General features: G+C 47.2%; 1 protein-coding gene across 2 annotated transcripts in view; it reads left to right on the top strand.

Annotated features, from left to right (window-relative positions):
• The first annotated feature begins 1,626 nt into the window (after positions 1-1,626).
• The window catches only part of LOC127032277 (bMERB domain-containing protein 1-like), a 55,638-nt gene continuing 38,553 nt past the window's right edge, over positions 1,627-18,711 (top strand). For both annotated transcript variants that reach the window (XM_050919463.1, XM_050919464.1), the window contains exon 1: positions 1,627-1,928. In XM_050919463.1, the coding sequence (XP_050775420.1) occupies positions 1,850-1,928 (79 nt within the window). In that variant the 5' untranslated portion in view covers positions 1,627-1,849. The remainder of the gene's footprint in view (positions 1,929-18,711) is intronic.

Raw genomic sequence — 18,711 nt, 5'->3', positions numbered from 1 at the left:
CCTGCCTTAGCCGTGCTGTGCTGTTGGACTTGCTGGGAGGAGTTGAGGGAGTGGGAGGAGTTGATCAGCCAGGCCCCTGGAGCCCCTGGAGTACCCTTGGGGACCCCAGATTCAGAAATGCTGGATTGGAAGGATTGTGAGCTGCAGATGGAAGGAGCTGTCAACAGACCTGGGTACAGAAGCCAGCACATTTGGGGTATTCGATACTCAGGGTCTTTGGGGGAGGGTATATGAGGGGCACTGGGCACTTAACAGATATACAGGAATTTCACAAATAAAGGGCAGGGACTGTTTTGTGTCAGTATAGCGCCTAATGCAGTGAGGTTGGTCTGTGGCTGAGGTGCCTATTAATTATTAACAATAAATGAAGGTCGCTGCGCCGTGAGGAACAGTTGGGATGGGAATAGTCACAGAGAGACCTTAATGCCATAGGGTGATGGGTGGGGCAAGTGAACCCATCTCTGACTGGTGAGTTACTGTACAGCAACAGGAAACAGATGATTTAGTGGTGGGATTTCTCTGGTTTCCTTCTGCCCTTTAAAAAAATCCCTGTTTGTGTGTCAGCCTGACTCTCTGCACAAAACTGCCTGGCTTGTCTGCTCATCAGCACTAGACTAAGAACCAAGCACGTTTGCTATTGCGTCATGGGTAGAGCTGGTTGGGAATTCTTAGGCAAAACTTTTTGTGTGTGTGTGGCTGGAAGGTGCTGATTTGTCATACCAGTTTTGATAAAAGTTTCCTCAAGTTGGGATGGAATTTCTGGTCAGAGAGACAGACAGACAGCTTGAGTGACTTTCCCATATTTACTGTGGGCTTGTCCAGGGAGGAGATAACTCTGGAGTTGATAGCAGAATGGTTACTGCTTCAACTCGGCCTCTGTTGGATGTGTCTTGAGGTGAGTGGTAGAAGTGTAGGAGCACAGGATGGCCCAGTGGTTAGGTTAGCTGGCATATTGGGAGACCTGGCTTCAAGTCCTTGCTCTTCTACAGGGTTCCTGTGCGACCTTGGGAAAGCCAGGTGGGAGGAAGATTTTCAAAGTCACTTAAGAATGAAATTCCCATTAAAGCAACGAGGAGTCTGTTGGTACCTTAAAGACTAACAGATTTATTTGGGCATAAGCTTTTTGGGTAAAAAACCTACTTCTTTGGGTTTTTTACCCACAAAAGCTTATGCTCAAATAAATCTGTTAGTCTTTAAGGTACCAACAGACTCCCTGTTGTTTTTGTGAATACAGACTAACACATCTACGTCTCTGATACTAAATTCCCATTGACTTTCAATGGGAGGCAAGTGCCATTTATGCCTTTGAAAAATCTTCGTCTTTGTCTCTCTGTGCCTCAGTTCTCACTCTTTAAAGTATGGGATAATAGCACTTCCCAACTTCACAGGGATGTTGTGAGGACAGGTACCTTAAAGATTGTGAGGTGCAGCATTATAGTAACAAGGCTCCTATACGTATAGAAAGGACTAACAGCGTTCAAGAAAGCTTCTTGTCCTTGTTTCCACCAGAGGGAGCCCTTCTGTCCAATAATGAACACTTATATCTCGCCTCCTGCTGCTTCTGGTCTATTTCATATTCCTGCAGCTTTGCGAAAGCATCTCAACGGCTAATCATCAGACAGCAGCTGCCAGGCAGGTGTCAGGCTTCTCTTTTCTTTTTTGATTTGATCTCTCTCTCTCTCTCTCTCTTTTAATACATTTCTTTTCAAAGGGTGGGCTCTGGCTTCCCTCTGGAAGTGGCTCCTTGGAAGTGCATCTGCCTGAGGAATTCTGGGCTCAGGAAGATTTGCTTTTTTAAAAAAACACCACCTTTTCTTAGGGTCTTATTACAAATAAGAAAGGTGTTAGGATGGAAAAGGAGAGCAGGATGCCTACCAGGTATGGATCATTGGAGTCAACCAAGTGGACAGCTGCAGATTCAGCCAAAGGTGAGAGTGCTTTGCATGCATGTGGAGCAGCCAGGCATCCTCTGAGATCCCTGCCCGATGGGAGAGCTCAGCTACCTCTTCAGGCAATGGACTCAAATCTGCACTCAGTGCCTGCAGAGCCTGCTGATGGATAACACCCTGTCTGAGCTGGACCTCAGCTGGACTGGTCTCCTAGCTCCCTTCTCTATGCCCACCCCTGCTAGTGACTATGATGGGGGTACATAGCAATCAGAGGGGGATGGGTGTTTAGAAATGTTGGGTGCCTCTGATGGTTTTTCTCATCACCTTGGAAGTTTCACAAGGGTAAGTCAGGGACTTTCCCATCCTCCCCCTCCAGGGCTAGGGGGTTGTTGGTGGCATGGGGGGAGGGTCTCAGGGTGCCTGAATAGCTCATTGGCAGAGTGAAGGCAATAGTTGTTTTCAAAGCAGTCCTTTTCTGCACAGCCACAGGGCTGTAATAGTGGCAGGCACTGGAGGAAGCAGGTGATCATGCTCATGAGTAGGAAAACCTGGCTGGGAACCAAGAGTTCTCTGTTCATTCACAAAATCAACGCACACCAGCTCTTCCAGGCGGGAGTTTGTGCTGCGAGAGCACAGAGGTGGCAAAACTCCAGCGCCTTTGGGGACACAAATGAGGGAAGGGGTGGATGACGGGGTTAGAGTAAATGAGAAACGTCCTAGCTTGTCTCTCTGGGTGGAGAAAGTATTAAAAGATAACACATCAGTCCCCAGAGCCCCCCAGAGCTGTGACTGCCTTTGAAAAATGATCCCTTCCTGGCTCCAGTGGCTCATTGTTAATTTGATTCTTGAGAACATCATGGTGAATAATGAAGATGAGGGCATGATTCAGGGATTTACACGTTCACGATGCTGCTAAATATTATTAGCTTCTGCTTTACAGTTCCCCAAGTGAGCATCTCAGGGCTGGCGGTTCCAGCAACAGCTGTGCTGGGGAGATTGACGGTTATCCATTTATCCAGAATATTTATGCCGAGTAGATGGTGTCTATTTATTCAAGTACACAACCGTATGATCAATGTCACCACAGAAATCTACATCCTGGGAGAGGTAGCTGGGCTTCAGATACACAGCAGCAGCTCTTTTATCAGCTGCTACGTAGCTGTGGGGAGTGTGGGCTAGTGGTTAGAGCAGTGAACCAAGGGGAGGGGGCAGGACTCCAAGGTTCTCTTCCAGGTGCAACTGCTCATTTGCTGTTTTCTCAGGAACCTCATTTACCCGCTCTGTACCTGTTTGTCCCCCTGTGAAATGGGGATGATCACAGAACTGTAGGGCTGAAAGGGACCTCAAGAGGTCATCAAGTCTAGCCCCTTGCACTGAGGCAGGACCAAGTAAACCCAGACCATCCTGACACGTGTTTGTCCAACCTGTTCTTAAAAACCTCCAATGATGAGGATTCCACAACCTCCCTTGGGAGCCTGTTTCAGAGCTTAACTACCCATAGAGTTAGAAAGTTTTTCCTAATATCTAACCTAAATCTGTATGCTGCATATTAAGCCCATTACTTCTTGTCCTACCTTCAGTAGATGTGGAGAACAACTGATCACTGTCCTCTTTATAGCAGCCCTTAACATATTTGAAGGCTGTTATGAGCTCTTCCCTTCTCACGACTAAACATACCGAGTTCTTTTAACCTTTTCTATAGGTCACATTTTCTAAATATTTTATCATTGTTGCTCTCCTCTGCACACTCTCCAGTTTGTCCACATCTTTCCTAAAGTGTGGCAGCCGGAACTGGGACACAGTACTCCAGCTAAGGCCTTACTAGTGCTCAGTAGAATGGGACAATTACCTCCCATGTCTTACACACAACACTCCCATTAATACATCCCAGAATGACATTACCCTCTTTTGCAACGGCATCACATTGACTCATATTCAGTGTGTGATCCACTATGACCCCCAGATCCTTTTCAGCAGTTCTACCGCTTAGCCAGTTATCCCCCATTTTGTAGTTGTGCATTTGATTTTTCCTTCCTACATGAAGTACTTTCCTTGAAAAGTTTTGGTTTGATGAATCAGCATTTTCCAACAAAAAATGTATCTCTGCAAAATTCCTGACTGACTCCAGTTTCATCTTAACTTTCCCTCTCACAATCCTGACATCACACCTGGCTCACACTTTCCTTCTTTCTCTGGAGCCTTCCATCCAGCCATTCTCTGAGCTCCCCACTTCCACCTTCTGCCAATTACATATCTTCCTTTATTGAACTAATTACTTCCTTAGCCCAGCCATTGCCCCCAAGTGTCAACAGTCTCCACCATAATAGGTTAATTTCTCCTAATTAAGCCAGTATATCTTCTCTGTTACACAAGTGACCAGGGTTCTACAGCTAGCACTCTGTCGCAAAGGCCATAGGATCCAGCTGTGCTATGGAGATCATGTGAATCCAGAGGTTGTCTGACTTCAGAAAATGCTGCAAAACCTTTCTCCTCAACAAAGCCTTTGCACTGTGAGACCAACACTCACATACAGATATTCCCTTCCACCCTCAAACCCCAACACTGACCTTTCCTTCCCCCTAAACCTCAATACTGACCCCATTTCCACCTCATATCCCAATACTGACCCTTTTCCACCCAACACTGACCATCCCTTACACCTCAACCTTCCACACTGATCCTCTTCCACCCCACACCTCAACACTGACCTTCCCATACACCTCCAAAGCTCAACACTAACCCCCTTCCACCCAACACTGACTTTCCCTTACACCCCAACCTTCAACACTGACCGCCTGACACCCGACACCCCAACACTGACCCCCCTTCAACTCAACACTGACCCCCCCCTTTGATCCAATACACCCCAACATTGACCCTCCTTCTATATCCACACTTCATTGCTGAGCCCCCTTCTATCCAATGAACCTCATATGACTTCTCTTCTACCCAATAAGCCCCAAACACTGACCCCATTCTACTCCAAACACCAAAAGTGACCGCCATTCTAACCCCAAAACCCAACACTGACCTCTTTTACTTCCCTCAAATTACCCAAACTGACCCCCTTCTCCCCTGAATTCTCCCAACACTGTTACTCCCTCAACCCTTAAACTCCAAATATGACCCCTTTCTGCATCAAACTCAAACACTTACCTTCCTGCTTCCCAATAAACCCCAACCCCGACCCCTTTCAGCTCCCCAAACGCCACCCATTGGTCTGACCCAGTATAGCCATTCTTATATTCTTATATGATCAAGTCATCCCTTAACCTTCTCTTTGTTAGGCTAAGTCTATCACTATGTCATATTTTCTAATCCTTTATTCATTCTCGTGGCTCTTCTTTGAGCCTCTTCAATTTATCAACATCCGTCTTGAATTGTGGGCACCAGACCTAGACACACCACTCCAGCAGTGATCACACCAGTGCACAATACAGAGGTAAAATATCCTCTCTACTTCTATTTGAGATTTCCATTTATGCATCCAAGAATCGCATGAGCCCTTTGGGGTCCCATATTTCCAGTCATACGTAATCACAGTAGCTTTGGGGTGGCAGTAATGTCCGCTTAGACTGTGCCAGTATTTCAGACTGCTCTGAGGGCTCCTGTTGGCTCAGTGCCATGGTACCAGCCCCCAGCACACACACACTCACCCTCCCTGACAAACCACTGGCTCTGGCAAAGAGATTGCTGGCTGAGCAACAAAAAAGATAACGTTTGGCAGCTCTTAAGACTTCTGGAGAATTTGGCTCAGCTTTTGCAATTGATTACACCCTCGATAGAATGTGTGACCTCCTGGGATAGTGGTGTAGGCTTAGCCACATGTCACCAGGGCTGTTTTAAATAGAGGTGTGAGGAGTTCCTGCATCAATGTGTGAGAGTGTCCAGCTTGGGCTGTAGATCTGTTGTTAGGTAGGAGGCATCTAAGGAAAACCTAGGGTGTTGAATCAGACCTGGAGGTAATGTCCCTGCAAGGTGCTAGGGGGTGCTGTGCTACCAAAGGATGAGAGGTAAAACTTTGCCCCTGATCATTTTTGGTCCTTAAGCATCCACTGGCCTTTGCTGCATTTGGTTGTGAACAATGATTCCCTGGTTGCTGCCTTCAGCCTCCATGGTCTCTCCCTGGGGTTTCAATAGAATCAGTGTGACAGATCCAGGGTGGCAGATGGGTTGCACCCCATGAGTTGTGGCATGGTAGCAGAGGGTGAAGTGATGCCATAGAACCACAGAAATCAAACAGCTGTCGCTGGTAGATGACTGGACAACTGGGTTGTTCCACCTGTGCTCCTTAGTGATGGGCCTCCCCATCCCAGGAGGTCTCTATGAGGCCAAATCTGTGATGGGCTGAGCACGCTTGGGTCCTATGGGTTTCTCATTCTCTTCTCATGGTTAAGTGGTAGGATTGTGTCTGAGGTACATCACCCCTTCTCCCTTATGATTATTTATATTATAGCAGTTCCTAGAAGCCCCAAAAGAGATCAGAGTCGGCTGTGCTAGGTGCTGTACAAACACATAGGGAGCAATGGACCCTGCCATGAAGAGCTTACAGATGAAATAGACAAAAAGAAGCATCATTATCCCCATATTACAATTGGGGAAACTGAAGCACAGAACAAGGCAATGACCTGCCCAAGGTCAGACAGGGAAATTGTGGCTGAACTAGAGTCACCTGTATCCAAATCCACTGCCAAAACCACAAGGCCATCCAGCTAGAGATGCATGCAGAGACCTCTCAGTGGCTGCCTGACACCCTCTCCCCACCCCTCCCCATTCCTACCCATGGTTCCTCTATGGCAAGGCTGTGGCACAACACAGTAGGGGAAGGAGAATGTATGCTGCTTATGTTCCCTGTGGATGTGGATAAAGGGCTGATTCTGCCAGGTCTCCGCTCCTACTGATTGCAATGGGAATTGAAAGCACTCAGCAACTCTTGGCAGCTCACAGTGTAAAGAGAACCTCAGGCCCTGGGATTGCCAATCAATCAGGCATCTTTCATCATGACCCCAGTAGCAGTAACTGTCAGCATGGATTTGTCAAGAACAAATCGTGTCAAGCCAAACCAATAGTTTTCTTTGGCAGGGTAACAAGGCTTGTGGATGGGAGGAAGCAGTAGACGTGGTATATCTTGACTTTAGTAAGGCTATTGACAATGTCTCACATGATCTTCTCATAAACAAACTAGAGAAACACAACCTACCATAAGGTGGGTGCATAACTGGTGGGAAAACTATTCTCAGAGAATAGTTATCATTGGTTCATAGTCAAGCTGGAAGGGCATATCAAGTGGGTTCCCACAGGGATCAGTTCTGGGTCTGGTTCTGTTCAATATCTTCATCAGTGATTTAGATAATAGCAAAGAGCAGGGATCAGCAACCTTTCAGAAGTGGTGTCCTGAGTCTTCATTTATTCACTCTAATTTAAGGTTCCGCGTGCCAGTAATACATTTTAACGTTTTTAGAAGGTCTCTTTCTGTAAGTCTATAATACATAACTAAACTATTGTTATATGTAAAGTAAGTAAGGTTTTTTAAATGTTTAAGAAGCTTCATTTAAAATTAAATTAAAATGCAGAGCCCCCTGACCAGTGGCCAGGACCTGCGCAGTGTGAGTGCCACTGAAAATCAGTTTGCATGCCGCCTTTGGCACACGTGCCATAGGTTGCCTACCCCTGGCATAGAGAGTACACTTATAAATTTTGTGGACAATACCAAGCTGGGAGGGGGTTGCAAGTGCTTTGGAGAATAGGATTAAAATTCAAAATTATCTTGTCAAGTTGGAGAAATGGTCTCAAGTAAATAGGATGAAATTCAATAAGGACAAATGCAAAGTACTCACAATCAGTTACACACATACACAATGGGAAATGACTGCCTAGGAAGGAGTACTGCAGAAAGGGTCATAGTGGATCACAAGCTAAATATGAGTTAACACTATAACGCTGTTGCAAAAAAGCAAATGTCATTCTGGGATGTATTAACAGGACATGAGAAGTAATTCTTTCTCTCTACTCCATGCTGATAAGGCCTCAGTTGGAGTATTGTGTCCAGTTCTGGGCATCACATTTCAGGAAAGATGGGGACAAACTGGAGAAAGTCCAGAGAAGAGCAGCAAAAATGATTAAAGGTCTAGAAAACACTACCTATGAGGGAAGATTGAAAAAACTGGGTTTGTTTGGAGGAGAGAAGACTGAGAGGGGACATGGTAACAGTTTTCAAGTACATAAAAGGTTGTTACAAGCATTAGGGAGACAAGAAGTAATGGGCTTAAATTGCAGCAAGGGAGGTTTAAGTTGGACATTAGGAAAAACTTCCTGTCAGGAGGGTTAAACATTGGAATAAATTGCCTAGGGAGGTTGCATAATCTCCATTATTTGAGATTTTTAAGAGCACATTAGACAAACTCCTGCCAGGGATGGGCTAGATAATACTTAGTCCTGCCATGAGTGCAGGGGACTGGACTAGATGACCTCTCAAGGTCCCTTCCAGTCCTATGATTCTATGATGTAGCTTACTAGAAACACAGACCTGCTCCCAGCGCTGTTGTGAGTCATACCCAGCTGGCTGGCGGCTGTCTAAATGTTTCCATCAAAGCTGTATGCAGTGAAAGTCTATAGCTATTACACTCCTCATTAGTGATGCTCTCTTCCCCAGGACAATGTGTGATGATCAGATTGTCTCTGGCTTTAAATCAACACTTGTTCTCTTATTTGGGTTGCATGGTTGAAATGGGGCCTGTTGAGAGGTCATTTTGCTCCAGTAATATGTTATTGATCTTGCTGTCTAGCGTTGTCATGTGCAAAGTGCCTTGGGATGCCTGGCTGTCTGAGCAGGATGGTTTGATCGCAGGCCCGCTGATGAGGCCATCTCTTTTCCCATCAGAAATGGAACACAGGAACTGCCCAGACCGGGATCAGACTGGGGTCCCTCCAGTCCAGTGTCCTGACCTAGACCACGGTCAGGACTAACTCTGCTATTTTAAACCTCCGTACATATTCATTGGCTTCTCCTGACTGAATCAGAATTAAACGGCATAAGGAGACTTTTGTGGAATAACGGGAGTCTGCGTCCTCTCATCCCCAGCTCTACTCTCCACTCCCCTGGGATGGGCCCCACCCTGGGATGGGCCCCACCCTGGGATGGGCCCCACCCATCATTCAGAGGAGCCAAAAGGAAATTCTTCGCTTGCAATTCCATGTAACAGACACTCAACCTTGCTGCACAATTATTTTCTCTGTGCCCCTTACTGTCCAAAGAGCACTGGCACAACTCAGCGGGGACTTATAATCCCTTAGCCCTTATCTAACGCTCACAGGAGCCAGGAGCGACAGGTTGGGGGCTGACTGGAACAATTTTTAAAGCAACGTGTTTTCAAATGAGGTCAGAAATGGGCTATTCGTGTGTCTGGAGGTTCATGAAGCAGCTCTGTTCCTCCATATGTCATCACTAGTGAATGTCACCTCTGTATTTTCCAGGTACAGTAAATAACAGAGAATCAGAGGGCGAACAAAGCACCATATAGGAACAAAATGAAATGTACTAAGAAAACCATGCACCTGCCAGCCAGGCTATGTTGCTGGATGTGAAATTACTGGTACTCTCAGACCTGTACGGCACTGTATACGTTCTTAAATGCAGTGGAGGTTGCTAAAGACAAATAATGCCCAACTAAACCACAACAAGCAGGAAAAACCCTTACAGCTACATGGAACATCTCACCCCCCACCCACCCATCCATTACCACAACATCCAGACAACTGTAACTTTTCAACCAAAGCAGAGGCCAGTTTGGTAAACTGGTGGCTAAGGGCGCCAGGTCCTCAAAGGTATTTAGGCATCTGTCTCTCATTGAAATCAGTGGACTTTCCAAAGGTTACAGAGGGAGTTTTCATCAGAGCAGGGAGTTCTTTTTCCAGGAATTTATGCCTTCCAGTGCTCTGCTCAGATCAATAGACCATAGGTAATATTTTCAAAAGCACCCAAGTGACTTAGGAGCCTAGCTCCCATGGACTTTCATGGACTTTGGAGCTTAAAACTTTAAGCTCTAGAAGTAGCTCCATTTTCTGGCCATGACACTTGTGTCCTCAGCGAATGAAACCTGCATTAAGTCCAAGTTGTTACTTATCAGAGCAGCTGTAAAACCATCAGCCTTGTCCTTTTAGTCTGGTGCCAGAAGTGACGCTTAAATAAATGCAGGATTTCAGGGTTGCATTTAAAATCTATAATATGAGTGAATGACAGTCAAAGTGGATAAGCCGTTCATACCATTATTTTCATTACTTGTCCCATTATCTGGCAGTGCAGTAAAACACATCTGGTGAAAGTGGAGCAAATTAGCCGCGGGCTCTGCCGGAGCATCATAATAAGAGTAATTACATTTGGATAGCACATGTCCTGCAAAGAACAAGACCCCAAGGTGACTGGGTGTGCATGTGTACTGCATTGTAACAAATCGGTGGTCACTTATCACTTTGAGGTGGTCAGTAATCCTAACACCATGGGCAGAGGGCCCCTAGCAACAGAGCTAAAGGAAGATCTCCCTTCGGAATTGGTGGTAGAGGGCCTGTCTCACACAGCGGAGCATTTCTGATTCCATCCAGTAGAGGAAAATGGCTCACAGACACACTAGCCAATTCCTTGTAGTACAGTGGGACACTATCTCTAAGGGGGAATGTAGCAGTCATTATACACAAACAGCGCTGAGCTGCACATTAGGACAGGAAGTGATGAGGAATCCTGTGCCCAGTTGCTGGTGAAATGTAGCGGGATTACAGATAATCTCCTCTTTGCCCCAGATACTTAGGGCTGATGGGTCTGCCCATTGGCAGGAATCATGGCCACCAGCAGAGCCAGCCTCTGAGCAACCTAACGAGCACAGCTAGCCTGTAGAAGGCTGCCTGCGTGGCTACACAGCCTGATTGGTGGGAAGAGTCAGCAAACCGGCTCTTAAACTCAGCAGCACCAGCAGTGGTTTGGTGAATGCTCAAAGTGTTTGCTCATGTCTGTAATACTGCCTGCCTTGGCCCCAACCCTGCTCCTGCCTTGCCTCACTCCAGGTAACCTGACTCTGACCCTGGGCTCCTATTCCTGACTTCTGTGCTAACCACTGGGCCTGGCTCCTGCACAAACCACTAGAGATGACCACCCACATCCCAGGCTCTGAAACCCATTGCTGTGGTAATGTGCCTTTGAGAGGCGTGCCTTTGAGAGGCATGCCTAGGGTCAGCACCCCTGAAACACAGTGCAGGGAAAAGCTGTTACGGCTGTAGCTCATTTTACACTATTAGCAAAGCCAAGACACAGTAGAGGAACCAGAGAAATAAACCTGGTTGTGCAGCAATTCCAGGACTGAGCAATCAGCTCCTAAGGAGGTGATGTTAGCAGTCAGCTGTGTGACAGACCAGAGCCTGCGGGTGACTAAGGAGGAACAGGGGAACTAGAGATGAGGACTCCTGTTGGTACAGGGGGACTTTAGCCCATGCTGTCTCACAAACCAGCTCCTTTCCACACTGCGTGGGGCTCTCCTGCGGCACTTCGTATTTATGAATCAGGAGTGAGAATAGAGGGGAAACCTCTGCAGACTGTGCTGCAGACACCCACACCAAACCCTTTGTTAACTTACACCTGAGGCTGCTCACGTGTACTTCCCCACAACCACCCAGGCGGTAAAAGGCCAGGAAATCACAAGGCAACATTTGCAGCCCATACAATGTCAGTCTCCAGGTTTTAGCCCACCCTCGTTATGACACTCCAGACCCAGGGTGTGACCCGGAGCCCGTTGGAGTCAATGGAAAGCCTTCCATGGGGTTGAGCGGGTTTTGGTTCTGGCGAGGCCCATGTCTAGCACAGTCACTCTCAATGCAGCAGCGCTGTCACCCTCCGCGCACACATCTCAGAGCTGAAGAATGAGGGTCATTCTCCATTAAGACCTTATCCAAAGACCACGGAAGCCAGTAGAAAGACTCCCATTAACGTGACTAGGATTTGGAATGGTCCCAGGGAACAGGGACAACAGCTTGTGAGCCATGTGTCCACTCTCACCGACCCAGGTTGATCACATTACAGATATCCAGCCCTGCCAGCCACTGGTCCGCACCCCAAGAATTATCCTTCTATGTTAGTTATGGAATAAATATGAATACACAAGGAGGGCTGAGAAAATCCTCAACTGCTGGCAGGTGATTGTGGGATGTGAAAGAAGGGGGAAACTGGATGATCCATTCTTCACGACACATTATCCATTCAGCTCCTGTTCAATGGGTTTGAAATTAAAAAAAAGGCAGGTGCATCCCTCCCAATAGCAGAGTTGCTGAGGCCACACAGATGATAATACTAAGCACTTTCCACCTGAGGATCTCTCAGTGTTTTGCTAATGCTAATTGTGTGCTCAGTAATCCATCTTTAAGCCTCACTGGCAGTTAGTGCAGATGCCCTGTAATATTACTTCTAGAGCAAAATTCTACCCTCCGATCTGGCCTGTGGATTGTAGCTTCATTTTCTGCTCTCTTTGCATGGACAGAGTTCCCAGAGAGAGTAGGGAGAACAGGGTATCAGAGTTGGGATGTGCCCGTGGATGATCGGAAAGCAGAATTTGTCCCTGCCACTTGATGCTTTTTTAACGTTTCTTATATAGTCTGGCCTTGCTATCACTCATGAGTTCCTGGCACTTCTCCCACTGTTTGTACATTGTCGGAAAGATGGATTATTGCACCTGCCATAAATTTGTCACTGTGTATCATTGATAGTGAGCAAAAGTGACGTACGTCTGATAACTAAAGAGAGCTTTGAAGTGGAAAGTTATTGGAACTGGGACTGGAACAGAAAACTTGGACGCCGCATAAAAAAATGGATTGGAAGTGTCTGCCACGGTAAGAGATTCAGGCTCTGTTTCACAGCCCAAATAGATGAGATGTCTTTCCAGGTAAAGTGGCAGGGAGGAGGTGGTATCTAGTGAGTAGAGCAGGCAAATGGAAGCCAGGATTCCTGGATTCTGATCCTAGCTCTGTCACTGAATGGCTGAGGAAGGCACTTCACCTGCCAGGAAATGTGAATAATAAAACGCACATATCCCAGAGAAGCGCCGTGAGGCTCAATGAATGTTTATAAAGTGTTCTGAGATCCTTGGATGAACCATATGAAGTATCAGATTATAGGCTTTTCAGGGAAGGAATGGCCTTTCTGTTATGTTTGTACAGCACCTAGCACAATGGCGCTCTCACTGTGGCTGCTAGTCGCTCCAGAAATTCAAATAAGGATTCATTTCAGAAGTCCTGGAGGGAGAGCTAGCATCGTGTTGGTGCCCTTTCGTCCTAGGAGCAGACAGCTGTTTCCTAGCTGCTCATCAGTCTCATTTAGATTTTCTGATAAAGCTGAATTATAATGAGACAGCTGATATATTAGGGCTGTGAGAAAACTTTGAAGAACCAGGGGACCGGCTGATCTCCGTGGGTCTATATGCACTGCAATAAAACCCCACAGCACTGAGTTTCAGAGCCCAGCTCAGCTGACTCAGGCTAAAAATTGCAGTGTCGCTGTTTGGGCTCTGAGACCACCCCACTTCACAGGGTCTCAGAGCCTGGACTTCAACATCTACACTGCAACTTTTAGCCCTGCAGCCCAAACCCTAGTCAGCTGACCTAGGCCAGCCACAGCTGTGCCATGGGTCTTTCATTGCAGTGTATATGTACCCAGTGTTGCAGGCAACAGACCTATCACCACAGAGCTCACATACCTGGGGATGTAAGACTAGAACCAGTGTCCTGAAGCTCTGACAAATCAAGCCTTTCCCATGCCAGCACTCCTTGAGCTGGCTATAGAAACAGATGCTTTAGTATGTCTGCCTCAGACACCAGAGGGCAATTACACTCATTCTCACTTACAAAGCCAAGACACTGCAAGACACTGTAGCTTTGCTGTTCTGACCCTGCCTGAACCCTTGATATATTTTATCTTGTGCACTGTGCACTGCCGAGATTCTGGTTTCTGAATTATGGTTCTTGAACACAGTGAATCAAAACTTCATCAAAGGGGGTTGGCTCTGGTGGGATGATTGGTTGTTTTTTTGCCACTTTGTAGCAAAATAAACAGATGGGGAGAGAGTGCAAGCCAGCTTTAATGGACACACACACACACCCCCGGGCTGCAATCTCATGCACGGCACCAGGATTTAATTGATAAATGTCAGATAATGAAAGTTACTAACCTGTTCTGCAGGAATGTTGCTAGGACAGATCCACTCCAGCTTTCTTTGTTACTCATGGGGGACTTCTGCATCAAAAGGTTAAAAATTCTGCGCACAATATTTTAAAATTCTGCAGTTTATTTGTCAAAATAACACAATATAATCAAACCAGTTTCAATTATTTTGGTATTTTGTTTCAAAATGCCTGTCGGCGAGTCTGTCTGTAACAATACAGACCACCCCCACCCCCCCCCAATAAAAAGATTCAGAAAATGTTTTTGATTAATAGATTCCTTACTAGGAATTAATACAGAACTTTGAGTAATAATTCATTTAAACTGCAATACAGGAGCAGTGCAAAGAATTGGGGAAGTCAGGGGTAACAGAGGAGCTGAGGGAGAGGGAAGTAATTGCTGGGAAGCAGGCTGGGAGTGAACCTAGGGGGTTGTTGGGTGTGGATGGGAGAAGTATGGAACAGTTTTTTTGTTTGTTTTTGAGAGGAGGAGGGATTGTTGAGGAGTGGGGAGCCTTCCCCATGCAGACACTGGCTGATCCTCTAGCCTCTCCCACTCAGTCAGGCACATCTGCCCCTGTCTCCATGAGGCCCTGCACACCCACTCAGCCACCTTCATCCCTCATCCCATATGTCCCTGCAGCCCCACTCAGCAACACCTCCTCTCCCCATCCCCACGTTTCCCTGCACTCCCACTCCCATTCAGCCCCTGCTCCAGTCTGTCCCCACCCCACTAACCCTTCTGAACCACAGTCTGTGTTCCCCCTAGAAGCTCTGTATGCACCACGCTGTCGTCCCCCCCATATCCTGTGCCTCTTCACTTGCCCCATGGACAGGATGCTGTGGGGTACATAGCCTCTCCTCCTCCCTATCTGCAGCTTGCTGCTCCCACCCAGGTTCCCTCTGTTCTGGCATCACAGCAGCCTCTAGTGGGAAAAAAGTGTAACTGCAGCACCTCTCTGGCAGAACGTATTTTCTGCAGAGAAAAAAAAATTCTGCAGGGGACATGTATTCTGCATGCATGCAGTGGTGCAGAATTCCCCCAGGAGTACTTCATACAGCAAGTCTAAAGCTTTACTGCTTAAAACCACAGCAAGCCCATAGGTTGCAGGCACAAGGGGGAACCTGTGCTTCCTTCCCTCTGCACTCTGCATTCTCCTACAGCATAGAGCTGCTCCTGTGGACCCCTACCTGTCCACTGTGTGTCTTCCACCCCTCCCATGCTCTCTCCCGCACCTCATCACATGCCCTGCCTAAGCAGAGCTGTGGAAATAACCAATATTTCTGTTTGGTAGCTGAACCAAAAACTCAAAAATAAATTCTGTTGGGTCAAACAAAACAATTTGGGGATTAAAAAAAAAATCAAAGTGAAACTTGAAACCAAAAGTCCCTTTAAGTCAAAAACTTGAATCATTTTAACCCCCCACCTTTCCCACACACACACTTGAAACAAATGGCAAATTTGACACAAATTTGCAAAATGTTTCGGCTGACCCAAATCTGCATTTTTCGGTGAAAAAATAAACCTCAGTTCAAAAAAATTTTCCCAGCTCCACTCAATAGCCTAAATCTGTGGGGGAAGGGGTGCAGATGTATTTTCCCAGGCAGATGCTGCTCTTGTGCCCTTAATAAGGATTGGCGACAGGCTCCCTTCCAAGCACTGAGGGAGTCAGCAGGCAGTTGCTCCGCTCCCATCTTCCCTCACTCTCCACTCCCGTGCTCTGACCACTACACAGAGCTCCGTCCCGTGTTGTCTCCTCCTGCACCAATGTGCTGGGCTCAGTGAGAGCAGGGCAGGGGAACCACTGCTATGCTGGTCCTCCTGCTGTCCCCCTCATCCTCAGAAAGGGGGTACTAGGATGCATCCTTCCCCTCAGTGCTTTGCCAAGCCCAGCTAGCCAGGCTGGTGCCAGGGAGTGTCTCTTCCCCTAGGCCGGTGCACTCAGCCTGAGCAGGGAGAGCAGGGCACATCTCCTCTTTGGCTTGAGAAGCTAGCTGTGATGTTGGCCCATAGCCACACCATTTCTGCATCCCCTGTTCAGCGGGGTCCCCAGGCAGAAACACAGATTTTTTATTTATGCAGAATATAAATTGTCCAACAGGTGAGGTCGGGGCCTCCAAGATGGCCACCACCAGGCACCCGGTGGCCCTTCTGTCCTGGAATGGCAGATTCCAGCTAGCTGCACCCTCAGGGGAGCGCTGTTAGGAGCCTGACTGGAGGAACACAGTGGGAGGCTGGGTTATGTAAGCATCCCTATTGGCAGGCCCAGGCCCCTCTCCAGCCAGAGCACAAAACGGCGGTAGGGTGGGGGAAAGCTTTATCAGTGCGGATTCCTCTCTGTGAGGGAGGAAGCAGCACCCTGCACTGGGGGCTGAAGGTTAGCGATGGCACCAACTGATTCTGGCTCAGACCCTGGCAGGTAAAAGTCTTTCGGGTCTCCACCTGGGGGCTGAGCACTTTGGAGACAAATAGACGGAAAGGGTTTTTGGTTTTCTTAGAGGGGTCACAAGGTGCTTGACAGCTGGGAATGAGGAGACCCAGCCAGGGCTCTGATCTGTGCTCTGGAGCTGAGCAATGCTGCAACAGTGAAACCTGTGGTGACTCTTCACTATATCCCCACCCTGGCCTTAGGAGACCACTTGCCACTAAAGATGGGCCCAAAATGTGGAGTTCAGGCCTAGCTCACAATGGTAGCAAAGTCCAGAAGGAAGCGGTGTTGGGGGTGTGGGGAGAGGTTGGAACTAGGCTCTTGGGCTGGGCAGATAACTGAGGCATCTGGTGCTGGCCCTTGTCAGTCACTAGATTCACTGGACTGTGGTTCTGATCCAATCTGACAGTCCCTATGTTCCCATGTAAAAACAGCATGTTGAATAGAACTTGATTAACGACATGTACATAACAAACAATGCACAATTGATGTAGTTCTTTAAACTGGAGGGAGGATCTTGCAATGTGCAGATGTTTTCTACCTTGGCTCGTAGGGTTAGTCCTTGGAACAGTAAGTGCCAGGTAACGCTTCATGTTGTCCCTCACTTTATGTTGCGTATACCGTTGCTCAGACGTACCTCATGCCCTAACGGTGATGTAAGGATAACTGAAGGTGGGGTGTGTCCCTGCTCGTACCATGTTTCATGACAAAAAACATGGTCTATGTGCCTGCCTCATCTCCAGCAGGCAAAACACAAGCACCTTAGAATTATCAGAAGACTCAGAGATGCAGATTCATTTTCCCCTCCAGCAGTTTTTGTCTCATTTATTCTCTTGCTGCTTTATGGAGAACGAGGTCTCCGGTGTTTCTAGTATTTATTGTCAGAGTAAAGTCTGGTGACTCATTGGCTTTGAAAGACTAATTAGCGAATCTAATGAAAGAAGGGGAAATGAAAGACCTTACTTAATGCTTGGCATCTCTGGCTTGCCTGCTTCAGAAGCATTCTGTCACAATGGGCCCTTCATGCATATTGCATGCTAGTTAGGAGGAGAGAATAGCTACCTGAGCCAGCCTTGATGGTAATGCAGGTGCTGAGCAGAACCATTCCAATGAGGGGCACATCAGGCAAAGTCTAGGAAATAGAAATAAAGGAGAAATCCAGCTTTCCACATTGATCCTGAAGCTGATCACGACCTAGAGTGGCACCACTGAAGTAGCACCAGATTTAGGACTCCGGCTTGCAAGCTGCAGAACTCTCTTGCTTTAATCCAGCAACGAACCTGAAGCCACAAAGAGCTCCACCTAAAGAAAAGGGCCGGATTCTCAGTTATACTAAGGGCTTGTCTACACAGGGGGTTTATTGTGCACTAACTGGCCTTCTTTAGTTCACTTTAAAAGTGTAGAAAATTCATTGTGTGCTGAGTTAGTGCAGACTCATGTTTGTGTGCACCCACTGCTTGTTCATGCTCGGTTGGCAATCCTCCAACTGCTATCCCACACTGCTTTGCATGAGGCCAGGACGGGCTGGGCTGTTTACCTGTGTGCCTTCCACTGCACTGGGGTCAAGTTGACTGAATGTCACTTCACTATTTAAAAACTGGTGCAAAGCCAGGGTTGGTCTTCTTTGCAACACTCTGCCAGGGTAAAGGGGGCTTCTCATGGCAATATAGTCTATTGACATCACAGAACGTTGCAAAGGGCCCTTAGCATCAATGAGAATCAGGCCCATTGAGCTTGAACTCAGCATGTGCGTACGTTTGCTTTGCTGTCTTGGGCAAGAGCACGCTGCATTTTGCAGGATCGAGCCTGTACTTGGGTGTCCTGGGATCAGCATCTGACCCAGTCTCTCCATGAGTTGTTTTCATAGATCTATAGGTTCATAGATGATACAGCCAGAAGGGACCATTGTGATCATCTAGTCTGACCTCCTGTGTAGCACAGGCCAGAGAACTTCCCCAAATTAATTCCTGTTTGAACTAGAGCAGACCTTTTAGCAACACAGCCAATCTGGATTTAAAACTTGCAAGTGATGGAGACTCTGCCACGGCCCTCAGTAAGTTGTTCCAAAGGTTAATTACCCTCACTGTAAAAAAAAATGCACCTCATTTCCAGTTTGAATTTGTCTTACTTCAACTTTCAGCCACTGGATCTGATTTTACCTTTGTCTTCTAAATTGAAGAGCCCATTTTCAAACATTTCTT

This window comes from Gopherus flavomarginatus, chromosome 12 (assembly GCF_025201925.1).
Source record: "Gopherus flavomarginatus isolate rGopFla2 chromosome 12, rGopFla2.mat.asm, whole genome shotgun sequence".
NCBI classification, from domain to species: Eukaryota; Metazoa; Chordata; order Testudines; family Testudinidae; genus Gopherus; species Gopherus flavomarginatus.
Note: the sequence above shows the minus strand (reverse complement) of the source record. Positions and strands in the feature narration are given on the sequence as shown.